The sequence below is a fragment of the Recurvomyces mirabilis genome (assembly GCF_035927965.1).
Source record: "Recurvomyces mirabilis strain CCFEE 5264 chromosome Unknown scaffold_37, whole genome shotgun sequence".
Classification (NCBI taxonomy): domain Eukaryota; kingdom Fungi; phylum Ascomycota; class Dothideomycetes; order Mycosphaerellales; family Teratosphaeriaceae; genus Recurvomyces; species Recurvomyces mirabilis.
This window is the reverse complement of record NW_027041971.1, coordinates 63,164-81,674: the sequence shown is the minus strand read 5'-3', so window position 1 is coordinate 81,674 and position 18,511 is coordinate 63,164. Positions and strand designations below refer to the sequence as shown.

Below are 18,511 nucleotides of genomic sequence, written 5' to 3'. Positions count from 1 at the left end.
CCGCACAATGCTGCTTGACGTCGCTGCATCTTTCTCCTGCCATTGAGCCTGGCAAACACCACACCACAACCATGTTACCAACACTGATACGAAGGGTACGATCGATATTGATGGCAAGCTACATGTACGAGATACTAACAGCTGACAGGCCGATGGCGGCATGACCTCCAGCCCAGTGCGCGGCGGCACCCAACCTCAGCGCTTCCGCGTCAACGACTACCAGTCCTTCAAGAGCAAGTATGGGCCTGAGTAAGCAAGACCGAGCAATAAAGAGAACGAGAGTAGTGGAGTAACGAGATTTGCGCACAGCTACAAAGTTGGCATGCACGTAGCCGGCGTGAACAGATCGATGCTCATGAACCTGTGCGTTCCTCCTGCCATCATTTGCGAAACCACATCACACGCACCACTGACACTTATCCAACAGCGGCACTCTCGGCGTCAGCTTCGGCGCCGCAGCCGGCATCTTCGCCCTCTTCTTCTTCGACGGCGTGCCCCGAGTCCAAAGGGATATCCTGCAGAAGATCCCCTTCATCGGCTCCTTCTACAAGCACGAGGTGCCACCAGAGGACAACCCGTTTTAGGTGTCCACAATGGGAATGGCGTGGTTTCTATCTGGGAGTCGCAGGATCCTGGGGAACCAGAAAGGAAGAGACTATACTTTAAGAGGACTCGTGGTTTGAGGCATAGAATTTTGTACAGTTTGCACTCCAACCCAAGCCTTAATATGGATCATTCACCACGTCATCTCGCTAGTCAGCTTCGTAACACGCCACATATCGGCCTGGTCCAGCATCCAAAGCGTTTCCACGATACCTAATCTTGATTCTGGCCCTAATCCTTAGTCCAACATCAAGCATCGTCATCTTTGCGAAGTCCTTGCAAGATCGTCCTCGTCTTTCCCACCATCGCCCTCATTGTCGCCAATTCGCGTACCTCCTGCATCCCGTGCCTGCGGCACCATCATATCCAACCTCACACTCTCAACCCAAGCAACATACTCCCCACAAGCGGTGAACTTCGGCCGAAGTCCAACCTGTCCATTCTCACTACGAAAATCCTCGATCGCATTTATATCCACATCATGACCATTCAAGAACTCTCGTGCTGCTCGTATAGCTTCCTCACGTAGGAGATGTGCGGACAGCACTCTTGTACCATTCGTTGGCTCCGCCGTGGGAGGGTGGAAACGGGCGAGGGTTATGTAGATGCTTTGTCTACGTTGTTGTGATGCTGTTGCTTGGTCAGAAATTGGGGTGGTGATGTGCTTGTCCATCGTAGTCGTGCGGTAGTTCGGAAGGCTTCGAGGATCGTGATTCACAGCTTCAGCAGCGGGATTATGCTAGATGTCCAGATACGAAGGTGAGACCCGCTACAAGCTCCCATTGAATGGCCACACGGCTTTCTTGTTGTGACGGGCGACGAGTAGTCCAGGCATTATTCCAGGCACTGTTAGTCACTACTGCCAATACCTGTGTGCTGCTGTGTCAACCTTCACTGCCGTTCACCACTGATAAAGACAAGACTCTCAAGCATAACTCGGCCTGTAGCTATCGCCCCGAACAGACGGACACCGCGCTCTCATAGCAATAGAATCGCCACGAGGCTGCCTCGGTGCCCTCAGTCTCGGATCATCCGGTCTGGTAATCCTCGTCCGCTTCGGTCGTGGTAGCGGGTAGAAATCAATACCCCTCTTCGACGGCATGATGGGCTCCGGTTTAGCCAGTTTGGATACGTCCTCCTTTACAACATCTTCCGCTGCTGCTGCTGCTGCTGCTGCACACTCCCGCTCGAACAGAGGTGATTGCGAGGCCCTCCTGGTCGGCGATGGTGTCTGGACTTGCTCACTGCTACTAGATAAGAGGCGCTCGAGTCGGGCGTGGTCGGTGGTATCGCTTTGTGGTGTATCTGATCGGTCGATCAACATGTGTGCGGTTGGGACACGGAAGTCTGTGTCCGTTCTTGGAAGATGCTTGTGGCTTTTAGAACTTGCCGCACCTGTGTCGGTATACCGCGTGAATGACCCATCGACTAACGGTCCGTCGTAGGGTGCGCCATGCTCTATCAAAGACCAAGGTCTCTCATCGAGATGAGCACACTGTACATCGAAATCCCCCTCCTCGACACCACCAAGATCTCGTAGCTCGTATGACTGGGTCTGACACTCAGGTCTGCCGAAGCCACGTGGCAATTCGTAACCGTTATAGCTCACCACAAGCCCGTCAATACGATCGTAGAGATCATGAACCCTGTCTGCGAAATGACCATACAAGCGCTTGCTGATCTCGTGGGTATCGAAATACTGTTTGCGAGTATTGCGGGACATGTCATTATGCTGTTGTATGATCTCCTTGCGTGGAGCTGCAATGGTCAATGCTGACTGGTATACAGCCACCTGTAAGGATGCGTTCTCGATTTCCATTTCTCGCTGTTGGGCAATGGTGAGCTGTCTTTCCAGATCTCGTTCCTGCTCGAGCTCCGTTTGTCGGTCGATCGCATCGTCCCTCTCGGCTTCCATCCTATTGAGCTCTTCGTTGTACTCATCCGTACTCTGATCTTGCTGCTGTGATCGCAAGGCTAGCAGGTCGCGCAGGACTTCAGAACCACTCTCGAGGGCATCTGCTTTCTGCTGCGCAACGGCCTCACTGTCACGCAAAATAGCATTCTCCTCCTTCGCTTCGTTGAGCAATTGCTGCGAATTATTTAGGGAGCTCTTGAGCTCAGTCCTTTCGGCTTTCAATTCGTCATGCTTGGCTACCACACTCTTGAGATTTGCTGTCAGTACTTCGCGCTGTTTTTCGGAAGCCGAGAGCTGGGCCAACGAATCCTTCGATTGCTCTGTAGCCTCGTTCCATTCTTCTCGCATGATTCGTAACTCCTTCTCCAGGGAGGCGGCTTTCTCCTGTGCGTGCTCCACGCTCGCTTGCAGGATATTCGTTAGCTGATGTTGCTGCTTGCGATCCGGACTTGGAAACTGTGATCGGAGACGATCATTTTCTTCAGTCAATGCAGAGATCTGCTTGGTTGCTTTCTGTATCGCATCCTGACGTTGACTGGCTAGTGTGAGCAAGTTGGAATTGGCTTTCTCCAGCTGCTCGCATTTCTGCTGCAAAGCAATTTCTCTCGATCGTAAGGTGGCGCATAGGCTCTTCAGAGACTCGGTCTCTGACTTAGACTCCTCGATGATCTGGCTGGCAGCCGCAGTATTCGCTTCAAAGGCCAAGATCTGCTCCCGTTGCGTATTGACGCAGTCCTCGAGAGCCGCTTGCTCGTTCCCTGATCTCCGGGCCTCTTCGTAAAGGGTTGGCATGGTCGCCAGTAACTCCTGGGCATCTTCGAAAGAACGGAAGATGTAGCCAAGCCGCATTGCCAGATCCTGAGAACTGGAGTCCATGGCTATTTTGATTGTGCCGGATCTTGACGGGAGCCGCAAGCGTGCATTCCCGCGTCCGAGAAGCTGCGTCTGTGAGTGGTAACGGAGGCAAATGCAAATCTCGCAAAGATGGAATAAGAAGACATGAATGATTTCAAACCAGCAAGAGAATGTGATCTTTTGTAAGGACTGGACGTAATGAGCGGTGAGACTGCAGACGAGATCAATGAATGAATGGTGGTTGTTACAGGTACGGAAAGACGCGCCATGTCGCTATCCGCGTTGAGGTTGCAGAGGCCAATTTGATGGGCGGAGAGGAGGTCGTCGCCATCGGCTCTTCACAACCACTGTATTACAGGTGGGAGATCCTGGGATGACAATTCAATCGGCTATGAAGCACGACAAAGTAGGTGAGCCCATATGAGGTATACAGTAACAGGTAAGACAAACCTTTTCGGTATTATCCTTTGCATAACGTGTGTGTTTCGTGTCACCTATTACTAGTGCTATGTGCATGCGACCAATCCCAATCGGCTGCTGGTAAACCCTGCATATGCGGTACCGTTCTATCGTACATGAAATAGTGTTCCACTTCCTTCATTGCTCCTCGGATATATTGTGCAGGCTATCAACAGGAGGACAACGCGATGCGTGAATAGGGGACCTGACGAGCGTCTATCCATCCTCCGAAACACATCGACAGCCTTGTTGTGAGAGCACGGTCGACTTCGATCAGCTGCCAGATCAACAACGCACTCGCTCTGACAGACTGACATGACCACCATTGTTTGTAGGTCCACCTCCCAAAACATCACCCACGCATTCATCCCTCGATCGAGCACATTGTATAGTACCGCAGCGTCGAAACATATATCGCATTTCCCATTGTTGCGCTACATCCACACTTGCTTACATGGACTCCCCACCTCCAGTCCCACGAAAGGACACTCCGCCGACCGCACGCAAGATGGACATGGACTATGCCCCTGCCAGCGGCTCGAAGCGCAAGCGGCCTGACCAGGACGACACCATCTACGAGCTCCGCGACGGCAAGCTCGAGCCCGCCGGCCTGGACTCCCACACACCCAAACGAAGTCGGCAGAGCAGCACAGAAGCATCAGACACGCCCGGTAATGAACGCAGCCTTCGCCGAAAAAAGAAGGTCGGCAATCTATCCAAGGTGAATCTCCGCCATGCTGCAGAAGAGCAGAGGCTCAGCCAACAGGTGCGAGAGTCCAAGTTTCAGGAGGGTAGCTTGACCGACAGGCCGAGCGCGAAACCTCCAAGTGCTTTCACCCGTATGATCCGCACCGATAGTGGGAACATCAAGCAAGTCGACGAGCTCATGGAGGGATACAACGACAGCGAGGTGCAGCCGAGAGATGTTGTGGTGGGTCATATACCACAAGGCACTGCAGCCGATGCTCTGCGTGCATTGCAACCTCATGCGGACGATGCAGTAAGACAGGAGTCCGGTGGCTTCTTCAAATTCGGCCGTTCGCTGGCCTCCAACTTCCGTCCCGTCGCACTGTGGAATAAGATGTGGAACGAGACCAGGGAGGATCTGATCAGGCAGAACATGGAAGAGGTTGAGCGTAAACGCAAGCAGAAGGAAGAGGCAGAGGCAACATACGCGCAGATGAAGGCATCTGGACAGCTCGGCCTGAAGTCTGTCAGCAATCTTGGTTCTCGATTCTCGGAAAGCTCAACGATGCGTGACTCTGCCATTGTCATCGACAGTGCTCGTACCTCCATCGACCACAACCGAGGCCCGTCCCACGGTTCCAGTCTCCTTGCGCCGCTGAAGGAAGAAGCATTTGCAAGTAACGAAGCACCAGAGACCGCGACCAAGACGAAAGGCACCTTTCGATCACGATTCACATTTCGCAAGCCCTCCGTCTCCAATCTCAAGGAAGGACTCAAGCGCGTCAAGTCTGACTTTAATCTTGCTGCGGCTGCTGGGAACCGTGAGTCGTCTTCGTCTGTATCTCCTAGCAAGGCCGACTTCGATGGGTCGACCCTGAAACACTCTACTTCCAAATTCGACCTGAAGAAGCAGCAGAAGCTGTCGAAGCGTGTCAGTGATCTGGAGTCTAAGTTGTCGCTGGCCAGACGAGAGCTTGATGACGCGTTGATCGAAGCCACTCCCAATCCGAAGCTGAACAACAAGTACGAGCGTTTCACTCCTCAGAGCACACTGAAGCGTCCTCGATTTATTCCAGGCAAGCTGCCTAGTCTACCGAGTGAGCGTATACTGATGGCAGAGAACTATGGCTTCGGTGACGACGAGGCGTCACCTCGCTTGCCGACTGAGCCGAGTATGAAGCTTGGTATGAGTGAGCCCATGGATCTCTATGGTGACGAGACGGTCAAAGTGACGCGCATGAGGCAGTATCCCACTCGTGCAGATGCACTCTTCAACTTGACGAATGAGAAGATCAATAACATCACGATCGCTGACAAGAGTACGACTCTCGAAAGCGAAAAAGACACCATGGATCTTGACGGCCCTACCAACCAAGCAAGCACGGCGGCCACGCAGACTGATGGTACTGCGGACTATGCCGCGCTCGATGCCAAGCTCAAGGCACTCGACAGTCAGCAAAAGACCACACGCAAGATCAAGTCCAAGAAACGCAAGTCCGGCGCCGATGAAGACAGCAAGGAATGGAAGCCGAGCAAGGAGACTGACGAGAGCGCCGAGTGGGAAGGCACCCCACGCAAGAAGCGCAAGTCCACTGGCGGCGACAACAGTAGCCCGCAGTCCAAGCGTGGTCGCGGACAGCAGATCTCGCCAAAGACCAAGAAGGGTACCAACGGAATCGCCAAGCCCGCCTCGGAACAGGCCAAGCAGAATGCCGCAGAAGTCATGGAGGAGGAAGAACAGTACAGCGAAGCCGAATCCGCCAACCTCGAAGTCGGCGAGGACGACGACCTCATCCTACCCAATCGCAACAGCCTCGACTCACAAGGCCAACCACTCGACCCCGTCTACGAAGAAGAAGAAGAAACCTCCCTCATCGCTCTCAACGGCGACCCCAAGAAACCGACTGCCACCGCCACCCCGGCACGCTTCGCCCGCGTCAATGGTCTTTCGCGCTCCGGGAGCCCACATAAGCGCAATGAAACCTATTACCGTGGTCCGGAGGAGACGATGATCACGCGTGCTGCTGAGGCTGCGTGGGAACATCGTGCTGCTAATCACCTTGCTGCAGCTAATGGGAACGTGAACGGGAACGATGATGGTGCTTTGCTCACCCCTGGCATGAGCAGTTTGTCTAGTATGGAGGAAGCGGTTGAGGTCGATCCAGCTAAATTCAAGGTCACGAAGACGACGGTTCGGGTCAATGTTGATAAGAAGAAGGAGGACTTTCAGTGGCCGGAGGATGTCTTTTAGGCCAGTGTCGTGATGGGTACTTCCGGCTCTAGAGCGTTCTGAGACAGCGTTCAGCGTCCAGCATGCATATCATGAGGTAGGATGGCAAAATGGGCGTCCATGAAAATTTGCGGATCCGGGGCGAGGTTGGTCGGAGGATGGAGTCTTGCACATATTGTGGATGCTGTACACATTTCCAGCAAGGAGCAGGAAGAGAGTGCTCGGTGCACATAGTGCGGGAGCAACGTAGTCACGCCATGCTGTAACTAGGCGCAGAGTTCTACATAGTGTGCAGTAATGTCCTTATCACTATCTCACCCACACATCTCAGCTACGGTATCTGTTCCAGTATCTCACTGGCGTCTTGACACACGTTTGCTGCTGGAACGCTGTACACGAAGACCCGCAAAGCCAAGCCTCCTTAGTATGGGCGTCCGAGCGAATCAAGCGGCTCCGGCCTTGCGCTGAGCGACGTCCGGATTGAAGAAAGCGAATGCGAGCATGTACGTCCGACATCACGGCTTTCAGAGACATACGTGCGAGAAAGTGAGCGATCTGGGAGTGCAGTGAAACCTGGCCGAGAAGATGTAGGACATCATATATAAGATGCTAGGTCCCACGAGGGTTGTGAAGTATAACATTTCGACGACATCGATCTCGCGGCAGCACATGGTCAACATCTTCGACTCGCCCAAGCCAAGCACACCGACGACTCGGTATACACAACCTCCATACCACAACTCTACGAACCCTATTCCCTTCACACTCTCAACATGACGATCCGCATCACCATCTTCATCAAGAAACTCCCCACAGTCTCCATCGAGCACTTCCATAAATACTGGGTCAGTCGCAGGACCAGTCCAACCATCCGAAAGACCATTCGAGTGATGTGAGCTGACATCCAAAATAGTCCGAAGAGCACCCCAAGATCTTTCTCTCGGTGCCCATCGTCCAGAAGAACCTCACGCACTACCAACAATTCCACACCGACCCCAACATCTCGGCTGAGCTACGCAAGATGGGTCTGCCGATTGCTGAATACGATGGTGGTGCGGAGTAAGTAACGCAGGTGTCGTGAAGGTGCATAGTACAAGCGCCCGCTAATCGTTCTGTCCAGATTCTTCGCCAACAGCGTCGAAGATGCCATGGCCGTATTCCAAGATCCAGAATACCATCGCGTAGTCGTCCCGGACGAAATGACCTTCCTCGATCGCGATGCAGCTAGCATGATGATTGGGACTACGGAAGTCAAATGGGAGGACGGCAAGCCAGCTGAGGGCATCAAGGTCGATCTTGTGCAATAGAGCCAGCACAGCATCAGACGACGTAGTTGAGCACCAACTGAAGGAATTTTTTAACCCGCCACTCTCCTCGCGCCAGGCATCCGCTTCTTCTCCTTCTGACTCTCCTTTAACCTCCTCTTGTCCATAACCTTCTCCCGCTCCTTCCCCTTCATCCCCTTGAACTTCTCCACCAACGCCCGTTCTTTAATCTCCTTCTTCTTAAGATGATAAGGCGTCTTACCCTGCTCCACCTTCTCCCTCTCCTCCTTCCGATGCGCCCGCACCACATCCTGCTCTCGCTCGCGAGTAGCCTTGGCTTTGAGCTTATTCTCCATACTGTTGATCTTGCGCCGGAGTGCCACCTTGTCGTCTTCTGATTGCGACTTCTTCATCGCGGTACGGAGCTCGGCGATTTCGTCCTTTTGGTAGTCGTCTAGGAAGCCGTAGGCTTTCTCGCTGTTGCCGGGATGTAGAGAGTGGTTGTTGAAAGCGTCGAAGCGTGGGTCTCGGATGGCTCGTTTGGGGACTTCGATAACGTTTCGCTTGCGCGTGACTTGGTGTCGTGATGTCTGCTCGGCTGGTGCGTGCTTGGATGATCGGCTCTTGGTCGCTGCACCGTCTTCGGAGGGCGCAGAGTCGCTATCTGAGTCCTCATCGTCGCTTGCATCTGCATCGTCGTGCTGTCTGGCGGGTCTTTGCTGCTTTTCTGACGAGACCTTTGACTTCTGCTCCTTGATTTGACGAAGTCGTTTTCGCAGTGCCTCTAGCTTGTCATCATGCTCAGGTATCTCGTCTGATCCACGTTTCCGCTTCTGCGAGAGGGTCTCTTGGGCCTTTCTGAGCACACCAAACGAGACATTGCTGATCTGTTGCTGCACGTCGACGCCGTTCACCGAATCGTCTTCACCTTCCAGATCGCTTCCATCACCGGCGGCGCCTTCGCCCTGCTCACTACCACTACCCAGGTCATCATCATCCTCGTCCAAATTATCCTCTGGCAGCTCATTCTCCACATCGTCATCATCTTCGTCCTCCACCCGACTCCGCACACGGACGTTCCGCTCTAGTAGTCTCGCCGGCGCCATACTGTCCGGCTTTGACACGACCACCAGCGTGGAATGTGTACCAGAAAAATGTATGAAGTAGCTCACAAAAGAGTTCGCATGCACAGCAGCTCCATTCACTTATCATTTTCGGATCTCGGAAGTGGCTGCATTGGTGGCCGCTGAGCCGCTGACAAGAATATCACGGCACGAACTCTACACTCCGCAACATCGTGGAGGTGAATAATGACGTTTCAGCAGCACAACAATTTGCAACCACTCATCTGATCAAGGAATCAAATTCTGCCAGCCACGGAACAGGACAAGACGTTGACAATCACAGGTTTCGAAGCTTGGCAAGATTGCACGCTATCCTCACACAATTCTAGATCTAGCACTGCCTACACTGTTCCGCTCGGATTTGGCTCCCTTCATGGGCCCGGTGATAGCTCAAGATTCCATATTTACTTTACGTTGTGGCGTAGACAACGAGTCTCAAGGCGACACATAATAGCTTGGCATGCAGCCATACGTGGAGATGCTGATGTGGGCTGGGCGAGGCGGGATGACTCAACTGTGTACAGCGCTGCACATGTCCTCCGATAGGTCTGCGAGCAGTGCAATGTTCAAGTGTGGCGCACAGATCTGTGTCCTCGTCTCTGATACGTCTTACTGCCTACAACTCCTCCTCAGTCATGCTCCATGAACGTCTCGCCCAATTCAAAATCGCTCTCATCCTCATCCTCCCTGGCTAAATAGGACGGCATGGTCGGTATACCAGCCCGGGCTATGGCACCGAGAGTCACGCAAGCCGCAACAGCTGGTGGGCTCTTTGGCTCGAACATTTTCTGCAGCTGGATCTCTAGCAAAGCAAGCAACACCCTCAACGTGTAGTTCGCATCATTTCCGGCGCAATGCAGTTGATCTGCCGCTCCTGCGAGATTGCGGTTTAAGGAGATGCCTAGGCGCATGACGAGCCGTTCAAGCGAGAATGATCGACCCAAGACGTCCGCAGCCAGCTTAAGCGTGTCGATCGCGCCGACAACCATGGGCTGAGAGTGGAGCGGAAGTCCCAGGTCTTGCATACATCGTAGCTCGTTGCCGATCCCATGACCGACGAGTATGACGCGACGGACTCCAGACATGCCCGGCAGCGTCTCCGGGATAGTAAGGCTGTCCACGATAAGATCACGTATACACTCCTTTCCCAAGCGTTGCGAGTCGCCGAAAAGGAACTTCCTTCGGCTACAATGTTTGCTGAAGATATAATTCAAGCTGTGGAGCGTGGGCAGGTGATCTCCTGCTTGGAACAGATCTCGTGTGTCCAACGTGATGACGCCGAACTCCTTGATACCGCATTCGTACCAAGTAGTACTCTCGAAGTCGATCGAGACCAAGACTGGATCTTCGTGGGCTCCATTTGCGAGGTAAGGGTCGGGCTCATTCGCTGCAGCCAAACGGCGTTGAAGCCACTCTAGGATTGCGCACCGTCCTTTAGCATCCCAAAATTGGCACATCATTCTTCTTTCGTCCTTGCGAAGGAGCGCCATGCTATTTTTTTGACAGGCAAGGATCCTCGAGTCTGTTGGTGCCTGTGCTGGTTGGTAGGTGTCATAGTAGGCCTTTCTTTCATTCCCATACTTCTCCCTAAGCATGGATCTCAACGCGCCACGGTACCAGACCTGCTTGTAATGGTAGAATGTGACCGTGTGAGGCGGTACTAGGTGCGCCTCTTCCATTACGAACGAAGGCATGATGTTCTTAGATGTTTGAGAAGTGATGTTGATCTATAAAGAATAGTGGCAGGAAAGAGAATGAGTCTACTGCTGAGGATGGTTATGCTAAGATGCTTGGAAGTCAGTCATTCGAGAGGCTCGCAAGCCACACAAATTTATCTGCGACCAGTGTGCTGCTACACGGATCTGAGGACAACTTCCACACCGGCTGACACGCACGAAGCTGTTAGCGCCGGGTGCGAACCTTAAGGCAGCCCATCATGGTCATCTGAAATGGTAAGCGATAATTCGATCGTTCGTTATGACTTGCTTCTGTAAAATGCATATAGCCAGCTCTAATGAAAGTCAGGAACTTTTGTGCACAGAATTGCAGCATCTGCTGCTGGACGGGGCGTTTGCGGCGCTCCTGAGAGAGAGTATAGATTGCATCCCACAGGCATTACTTGCATGAACGGCAATAAGTTGCTGCTTGTATGGACAGCGAAACCTGTTGTGGCGGAGTGGTTAACGCGCTTCACTCAGGCTCCTCTCTCATTCGAAACATTCGTTTAGACAATGTCACTCGTTGACTGGCCGGAGATCGTAGGACTCCCAGTTCCTTCAGGATCGTAAGTGCGAATCCCTCCAACGGGGGCTCACCATACACTTTTTGCTAAGTGTACTGATCAATTGTTGTTGCATCTGTGAAGTCACCACAGGCACTGGGCCAGTCTTGCGTGGTAAAGCAATATAGACAGATTTTGTCTTTCCACACCTGTCACAACCGAGAGCCCTGCGCGTGTTTCGAAGCACATTCTGACTTCTCTCCGATAGTCTTGCTCATGCTCAGCAGAGACGAGAGCTTTCCCGTCATGAGCTGGGCCGGGCTCTGTGCACGTCATTCAGTGGCAATTTCCGAGGGGCATGAGCTTGTAGCGTCCCGTCTACCGTCCATCGCGCTGCCATACATGCTCTTTCTCGCTCTTGGAAGTTATTTTAGTTTCTGAGGCTGTTGTCCACCAGGCTGGCATGCAAGCAAGTCTGCATGCTACTGGCATGATCTTTGGTGGCCTTACACAAAGAGTGGCCGACGACGACAGCTCAAACTGTACGACACAACAACGACCAACCAGTGGCTATTGAGGTAGCGAAGTCGGGTGTTTCTGACGGGCGACCATGTGGCCTACGACAATCCTTTGGCTCCGCCCAGCGCGGGTTCGAGAATGTGCCGCCAGCATGCAACTTCATCCTTTCGATGATCCTGGGGTCCATGTTTCTTGATTCTCGCAAGCCTCGTCAAATACGGCCCGCCTAATGAGACCTCTATGTGATGCCTGTTTACCTGGAGTTCGATAGCTCCCGACTGGCAGAGCATGCTAATCTCAGCAGAACACAATGACTCCCCCGTCACATCGGACCTCCTAGCAGGGACAGACACATATGGTGGTAGATGAGAATGTACACTATGGCTTACTTGCATGTAGCCGCAGTGCCAACGTGCTATCTCCAACACATAAGAGCTTGGAGAGTATCCGTTGCATTGCTACCTAGCGTAGCCTATACAAATCGACCGCCAGCACAGAAGTGCGGCGCCGTTCACCACGTCCTCCTGTGCCCTTCCCTCCCAACACGACACACGCGGCTTCGTGAGGTAGAGAAGATCTGCGACACTTGACGCCGTCGTGCTGGAGAGCTATGGTGGCGCTGCCCACGCAGTTCCATAACAGCTGCGCATATCTCTATTCTTCGGTGATGTGTTTCGCTCGCGCTGGTTCGGGGTGATGTTTGTGGTATGAGCTGCTCTAAATACGAAGGCCTCGACGGCAGACGTGCGGTCAACTCGAGCCCCACGCCGCAGGACCACAATTATTGGGGGCCGAAGCCTGAACCGACCCATTCGGATCGAACACATGATGAGGAATACCACCGGCCACTACCAGAGGAAGGCGCGACTGACAGGAGGAGTTTTACATATTTAAGTGCGTGGAACGATACTTGAGCAGTATTGACATCTGCTTGCTCAGTGAAAGGTTCCAGAAATCTGTGACAATAGTTATGTCGCAGGCAGTGCATTTTCACACCTTTGAGCTTGTCCCAGCGATGACGCCAGAATCACGAAGCGAGTATTCACCGGAGGATCGAGCGATGATGTCTCCCGCGATACATCCATCGACTTACACAACTCCCATGCTCTTAGTCTTCTGTAGACTCTTGACATGATATATAAACCGTTACTCACACAGCATCTGTTGTAGTCACTGATCCACTTTTCGTCACATATCTTACTTTCTAGTGTGACATCCGCAAGCGGACCAGATGAAGATCTTGACACCCCAGGAAGAGAAAGAGCATTACAAGTATGCAAGCACGGGGTAAAGTAGTTGGCAGTATGAAGCGAGTACTAACCATTTCACAGTGCCACAATCACAGGAGGCATCGGAGGCGGTGCGATAGGGACAGCAGTAGGCGCATTGGGTGTCTACGCAGCAACAGCGAGATACCCAGCCTTCAGATCCTTATCAGTACCATTCCAAGCTTTCTTGGTCACCAGCACAGGCACATTCGCAGGTACGTAAAGGGCTGCATGGTTGAACAAGATCTAGCAGCAGCTAACAATACGGCTCAGCCATCATCTCCGCCGACACTTACTCCCGCAGCTACGAACGAAGTCGCCATCCCGAGAAGAACTATGTCGACGACGAAGAGAAGCTCCGCGCGCAAGCCCAGTCCCAAAAGTCCACCCAGCAACGAACAATGGAATGGCTGTCCGAAAACCGCTACGGCGTCGTCTTCGGCTCATGGGTAGCCTCAATGGGCACAGCTCTGGGCCTTGTAGGACGAAACCCCTACCTCACGACCCAACAAAAGCTCGTCCAAGCCCGTGTCTACGCCCAAGGCCTCACGATCGCCGTCGTCATCATCTCCCTCGCCTTCGAAGGCACGGACTCCGCAACCGGCCGAGGACGATGGGAAACGATCAAAGTCCTGGATCCAGACGACCCAACGCATAAGAATATGATTGAGAAGCAGATCCATCATGAACGTTACGCGGGCGAGGATCAATGGCGGGACATGGTTGCCGCGGAGGAGGAGAGGATCAAGGACCGGGAGGAGGCGGTGAAGCAGGATCAGGAGAGGCAGCAGAAGAAGGGGAAGAAGAATGTGCATCCGGAGAAGCATGATGCGAAGCATGCGACGCAGGGAAAGCCGGAGGAGGCGAAGGCGAAAGGGGTCAACGCGCCGTGATATGAGTGGAAGATTGTACAGGGCGACGAGGGCCATGGCTGGAGCGTGCATGAAAATTCCTTGTGAGATATGTAACATATGCGTGGCGTCCAGGCGTATAAATCACCCACTTTTTACCCCTTCCGACTCCTCCAAACAAGATCGACATCACGCGGACACCAGCATCCGCCCATCCACCAGATCGAAATGCTCCGTGCCCTTCTTGGCAACGCAGTCAGCCCAGTCCTGGAGAATGTTCCCCGCCGCACGAGACGCGGCAACCTCTACGCTCCGCCCATTATGTGCAGGCCCGTCCGGAAAGCTGACCTGGCGCAGGTGAAAGGATTTCGCCGCCAAGGGTTCGACTTCTCCTCGCCATACCGCCAGTCGGCTGTCCTCGATATGGTCGCCATCGGTGAAGTAGAACTCGATCCCAATGCGCTGAGTAGACCTGATGGAAGCCCGCCAGGCATCGGTAAGTGAGCGTAAGAAAGCACGGAGATGGGTCGCATTGAGATCCGTGACTTTCGGTTTTGATGCTCCCGCTCGTATTGTAGAAAATGTGATCTGCGTCCGGCTTCACCCAGCTCGTCGTGTATGGTCTCGCAGACACCCACAGGAGGCGGCGTGCTGATGGTGAACGGACAGATGGCGGTACTGTAGTCTTCGAGGATCTCAATGCACGGCTCTGGTTTCCTCCAGAATGATTGAGATCGTAGATGATTTCGCAGGGTTTCGCGCGGCAGAAGCGATGAGGTGATATTTCGACGGCATCCCGAGCGGTACCAAGAGGCCAAGGTGACTGGTGGTGATGGTCGTCGTCGATAAGGTGGAGTTGAAAATGCGTTTTGCCCGTGGGAATTTGCTGGTCACGACCCTTCCCTTGATTTTGGGAAGTGTTACTGGGACCAGGGTGGTCCGCAGCCAGTGAAGTTGAACTGCCTGTGTGTACGACTAATGCTGATGAAGTCGAGACTAAAGCAGCATTCCGCGAAGGAGCGCTTGATGCCGCACCTCACATCAAGCTTTATCGCCAGGATAGGAAGGAACGATCAGCCACGACTGTACCTGGTGTGAAGGTGTCTGCTGTTGGCGTTCCTCCATCTCTTTCATTGAATCAAGATCAAGTCACCCATCAGTCATGCAAGGTAGCCTGCGCTGCCGTCCGAGGCACCTTCGAAGATAGCCAAGATACGGAACATCTCCAAAGAGGGCACAGACTTCATGAAGCTTGTGCCTTGGGCAAGTAAGACGCCCTCAGGATGTCATTTGTGTGGACACAGTTTGCGTGCTCCCCGGCTGTGAGCAGGGACTATGCGGGAAAAGAAGTTGGGACGAAGTATACGAAGAACAGCCAACCTCACGTGCTAGCTCGCTCGCCACGGAAAGGCCTCCCATACCAGAGTCAATCCCTAGATCCCACACCTCATCATTACTGGAAACGCCGAACCTACACGACGGCCCACCTCCCAAGGCAGAAGTCTGTTGCCCTTCCTTATCATAGCGCCCGCTCAAATGCCCAGACCAACCCACTTCACTCACTCACACAAGCCCCCTCCCCGCTTTCCCACCCCTAAAAGCCCCTTCCCCTCACTTAACTCACCCCGTTTCCCCCCCCCAAAAATCACGAATGGAACAAATCCCAAGCCTTCTCACACAACCTCAAAAACTCCTCCCGCTTCTCCCGCCCACTCATCCCGCGCCTCCAATCCTCCTCCCCCTCAATCTCCCTCTCTCTCTCCTCCACTCCACTCCCAGCCTCATACCCAGGTCCAAAAGCCGCCCGCTTCGCCTCCGACCTATTATGAAATTCAGACGGCGAACTCCCATTATCGCGTTCGTACTCATCCCTTCCTCTTCGCCGGCCATTCATCGAGGAGGTGCGGGCGAGGATATCGGGTCGTGAGACGTCGGCCGAGGGCTGTAATGTCAGAGAGGAAGATGGTGGGTGTTGTTGGGGGGCACCGGGTGCGGATTGTTGGTGCTGATTTTGATGTAGATGTTGATGTTGATGTTGATGCTGGCCTGGTCGAGGCATAGGCGAAGGTGGAGTGGGTGGTTGAGCGCCACCGTAGTGCACGAGTTTGGGCATTAGATCTTCCCGCCCTCCTGATAAGCCTCGGACTGCTTCGTCCGCGGATGTAAATTCCCGCTCTCGGCTGCTTAGGGGAGCGGCGTGCTGGTGGTGGGAGTGGTGTGGTGGCGGGAAACCGGGTGATGGTACGGGGGGTGGGATGTTGGAATGGGAGGAGTGCTGTGGTGACTGGCCCGGGTATCGAGGCGCATCGAGTCGGTCGTTGGCGAAGACGTCGGCGATGGGTGGTAATCTATTATTCGTCTGAGTGGCTGGGACGTGGTGGATGTGGCTCGTCTGGCTGAGTCCGCTTGGACCGTGCTGGACATGTCGACTGAAAGGATGCTCGCCTGGCCGGAGTCCTGTAAACGTCTGATGCATCGGTGCGGATTGTATTACTCGGTCGTTGGCGAATTGTGCGGCTGAGGGTGCACTGATGGACAGGCCAGGTGGTGGCCCTTTCCTTCGTGATGTAGTCGGTGTTCGCATAGGCACGCCGAAGAACGTATTATCCTGTTGTATCGGACGCTCTGCGCTGGCCTCATGTGCACTACCCGGCTTCTGCCCCTTCTGCCTCGCCTCGATAATCTGTCTTTGCTGATCACGCACATCCAGACTTCGCTGTAGCTGCTCCCTCATCGCCGGGTCATGTGTTGCGAAACCCGGTGACAGACATGCCAAACCCACATCTTGTATCGCCAAGCCAGCCGAGTCTCGAGAAGTCAGCGGGCCCGAGGGTCGTGCTGTCTGTGGTCCTCGAGCGTTTGCCATACTCGACGACAGGTCCAGCCTCTTCGGCCGTGGGCGAGAGGTCTGCATTGCGGGCGAACCTGGCTCTTTCTTCACTTTGATCATGGGTGGTGGGCCCGTCCGAAGTCTGGTACGGGTAGCAGTCAGCGAAAAGCGAAGTCAAATCTTGAACGTCCCATAGTATATAGTAGATACATACGAATTAGGTGACGTCTTGCCAGTCGAAGAGGCTCGTTCAGCCGGTGCTGTGTTCGCTCCCGAGCCTGGCGAACCATTACTGCGGGCTCGTTTGGCAGCAGGCTCGCTTGTCGGGATGGCCGATACACTGCTGGACGAAGGGGCTATGGCAGCAAACTCCCTCGGAGATACATGACGGTCGAGATTGGGCGCCAGGGAACTGCTCGTCACAGCGGGTGCAACAGCGACAGCAGACATTGTTAATTGTGTCGAGCAGAGTTGAGTAGTAGGGTAGATAGTGTAGTTGAAGGACGGCTAGGTATCCGAAGGTAGCCTCTGGGCTACTGCACGTCCTCGATGATCTGCCCGTTTCGTAGCGAGAGAGGCGGAGGAATTCGACGTATTAGGCCGGTCGTTGTCAGATAGATCAGTCGAACGTACACTGGCGATGTTGTGCAGTCTGCTGTCAGTGCAGTGCAGTGCAGTGCAGTCCCGTCAACGCAGGTCGTGTGCGTGAGCAAGAGAAATCGAGGCCAGAAGAACAAAGGTCTCATGAAACGACAGGAAAACAATCAACGACTCGGCCATGCACAGACTCAACGTGAGACAGAAGGAAAAAGGCAGGGGGGTTATGGGAGTTAATCAGGGGTCCGCGAGCCTTCTTCACCCAAGAAAAGAGCAGGATTTCCCACAAACCTCACACACTTCACTCACTTCTTCTCGTCGCTGGCCTGCCTCTTCCGGCTTGCCCAGTCCTCGTCCGTTTCCGCCGTGAAACGATCAACCCGGCCCTGAGCCAATCAATCTGCTTTGAGGCTGCGGCGCAGTGGACCAGCTTCGCTTGTTTCAGACATGCATGCGACAGAACTTGTACGCGATCGCCCACGCCGGCCGTCTCGCAGACAGCGTGGGGTAGCTACAGTATCATTGCAGACACACGCATTCATCAGTAGTCTGCACCATCAGCTGGAGATACTTTCCCTCAGCCAGACACCATCTGCAGCATCTCCTAATCACCGGACTCTGACACGAACAGATTCTGGGCACATGAAAAGCTGCCAACGCGCGACCACCAATCGATTCGTCTCCATGAAACCGAACTATTGGACACTAGCGCAGGATCGACAGCTACTGCAAACGGTTGCTCCAGCGGGTCCAACGAAAGTCCTTGGCACTGCAGGTAACATCTGTCCCTCCTCATCAAAACTACATACAAATGCGACACTTGCAATATCGAGTAGGAGATGAGCCCGGCGATCAATTGCTTCGTGTGTTGGAGATAGAACGTACTGTGCCGTCGAGGAGAAAGGGAGCGACATACGAAGATCCATTTATTATTGAACGTCTGACGCAACACGAATACGGATAACATGCTGGCAAGCGCCGTACTGCTGCTCTCCCAGTGGCACGGCTTTCGATAGTGCAACAACTGCATGTACAGAAGTACAGAGTGATTGTGGAAAAAGAAGAAGAAGCTGCGCGTGCTTGTCGT

The 18,511-nt window shown here is 53.8% G+C and overlaps 10 protein-coding genes across 10 annotated transcripts; 5 read left to right on the top strand and 5 right to left on the bottom strand.

The window, feature by feature from the left end:
• Positions 1–71: 71 nt before the first annotated feature.
• LTS14_010121 (uncharacterized protein) lies at positions 72–584 on the top strand (the record flags this gene model as incomplete). Its single annotated transcript, XM_064842798.1, has 3 exons — positions 72–95; positions 149–249; positions 428–584. The coding sequence occupies 3 exons, from the start codon at positions 72–74 to the stop codon at positions 582–584; spliced, it is 282 nt and encodes a 93-aa protein (XP_064689618.1).
• Positions 585–862: 278 nt separating this feature from the next.
• On the bottom strand, positions 863–1,276 carry LTS14_010120 (uncharacterized protein; the record flags this gene model as incomplete). Its single annotated transcript, XM_064842797.1, has 1 exon — positions 863–1,276. The coding sequence occupies one exon, from the start codon at positions 1,274–1,276 to the stop codon at positions 863–865; it is 414 nt and encodes a 137-aa protein (XP_064689617.1).
• A 252-nt stretch (positions 1,277–1,528) lies between these two features.
• LTS14_010119 (uncharacterized protein) lies at positions 1,529–3,394 on the bottom strand (the record flags this gene model as incomplete). Its single annotated transcript, XM_064842796.1, has 1 exon — positions 1,529–3,394. The coding sequence occupies one exon, from the start codon at positions 3,392–3,394 to the stop codon at positions 1,529–1,531; it is 1,866 nt and encodes a 621-aa protein (XP_064689616.1).
• Positions 3,395–4,286: 892 nt separating this feature from the next.
• Positions 4,287–6,770, top strand: LTS14_010118 (uncharacterized protein; the record flags this gene model as incomplete). Its single annotated transcript, XM_064842795.1, has 1 exon — positions 4,287–6,770. One exon carries the CDS (start codon positions 4,287–4,289, stop codon positions 6,768–6,770), a length of 2,484 nt encoding a protein of 827 aa, XP_064689615.1.
• A 752-nt stretch (positions 6,771–7,522) lies between these two features.
• Positions 7,523–8,056, top strand: LTS14_010117 (uncharacterized protein; the record flags this gene model as incomplete). Its single annotated transcript, XM_064842794.1, has 3 exons — positions 7,523–7,594; positions 7,663–7,808; positions 7,870–8,056. The coding sequence occupies 3 exons, from the start codon at positions 7,523–7,525 to the stop codon at positions 8,054–8,056; spliced, it is 405 nt and encodes a 134-aa protein (XP_064689614.1).
• A 50-nt stretch (positions 8,057–8,106) lies between these two features.
• RRP36 (rRNA biogenesis protein rrp36) lies at positions 8,107–9,120 on the bottom strand (the record flags this gene model as incomplete). Its single annotated transcript, XM_064842793.1, has 1 exon — positions 8,107–9,120. One exon carries the CDS (start codon positions 9,118–9,120, stop codon positions 8,107–8,109), a length of 1,014 nt encoding a protein of 337 aa, XP_064689613.1.
• A 647-nt stretch (positions 9,121–9,767) lies between these two features.
• Positions 9,768–10,832, bottom strand: LTS14_010115 (uncharacterized protein; the record flags this gene model as incomplete). The annotated part of the gene is made up of 1 exon (XM_064842792.1): positions 9,768–10,832. One exon carries the CDS (start codon positions 10,830–10,832, stop codon positions 9,768–9,770), a length of 1,065 nt encoding a protein of 354 aa, XP_064689612.1.
• A 2,277-nt stretch (positions 10,833–13,109) lies between these two features.
• On the top strand, positions 13,110–14,039 carry RCF2 (Replication factor C, subunit RFC4; the record flags this gene model as incomplete). Its single annotated transcript, XM_064842791.1, has 3 exons — positions 13,110–13,150; positions 13,210–13,361; positions 13,420–14,039. The coding sequence occupies 3 exons, from the start codon at positions 13,110–13,112 to the stop codon at positions 14,037–14,039; spliced, it is 813 nt and encodes a 270-aa protein (XP_064689611.1).
• Positions 14,040–14,225: 186 nt separating this feature from the next.
• Positions 14,226–14,555, top strand: LTS14_010113 (uncharacterized protein; the record flags this gene model as incomplete). The annotated part of the gene is given in 2 exon segments (XM_064842790.1): positions 14,226–14,493; positions 14,509–14,555. 2 exon segments carry the CDS (start codon positions 14,226–14,228, stop codon positions 14,553–14,555), a joined length of 315 nt encoding a protein of 104 aa, XP_064689610.1.
• A 1,087-nt stretch (positions 14,556–15,642) lies between these two features.
• On the bottom strand, positions 15,643–17,277 carry LTS14_010112 (uncharacterized protein; the record flags this gene model as incomplete). The annotated part of the gene is made up of 2 exons (XM_064842789.1): positions 15,643–16,969; positions 17,042–17,277. 2 exons carry the CDS (start codon positions 17,275–17,277, stop codon positions 15,643–15,645), a joined length of 1,563 nt encoding a protein of 520 aa, XP_064689609.1.
• Positions 17,278–18,511: the final 1,234 nt, after the last annotated feature.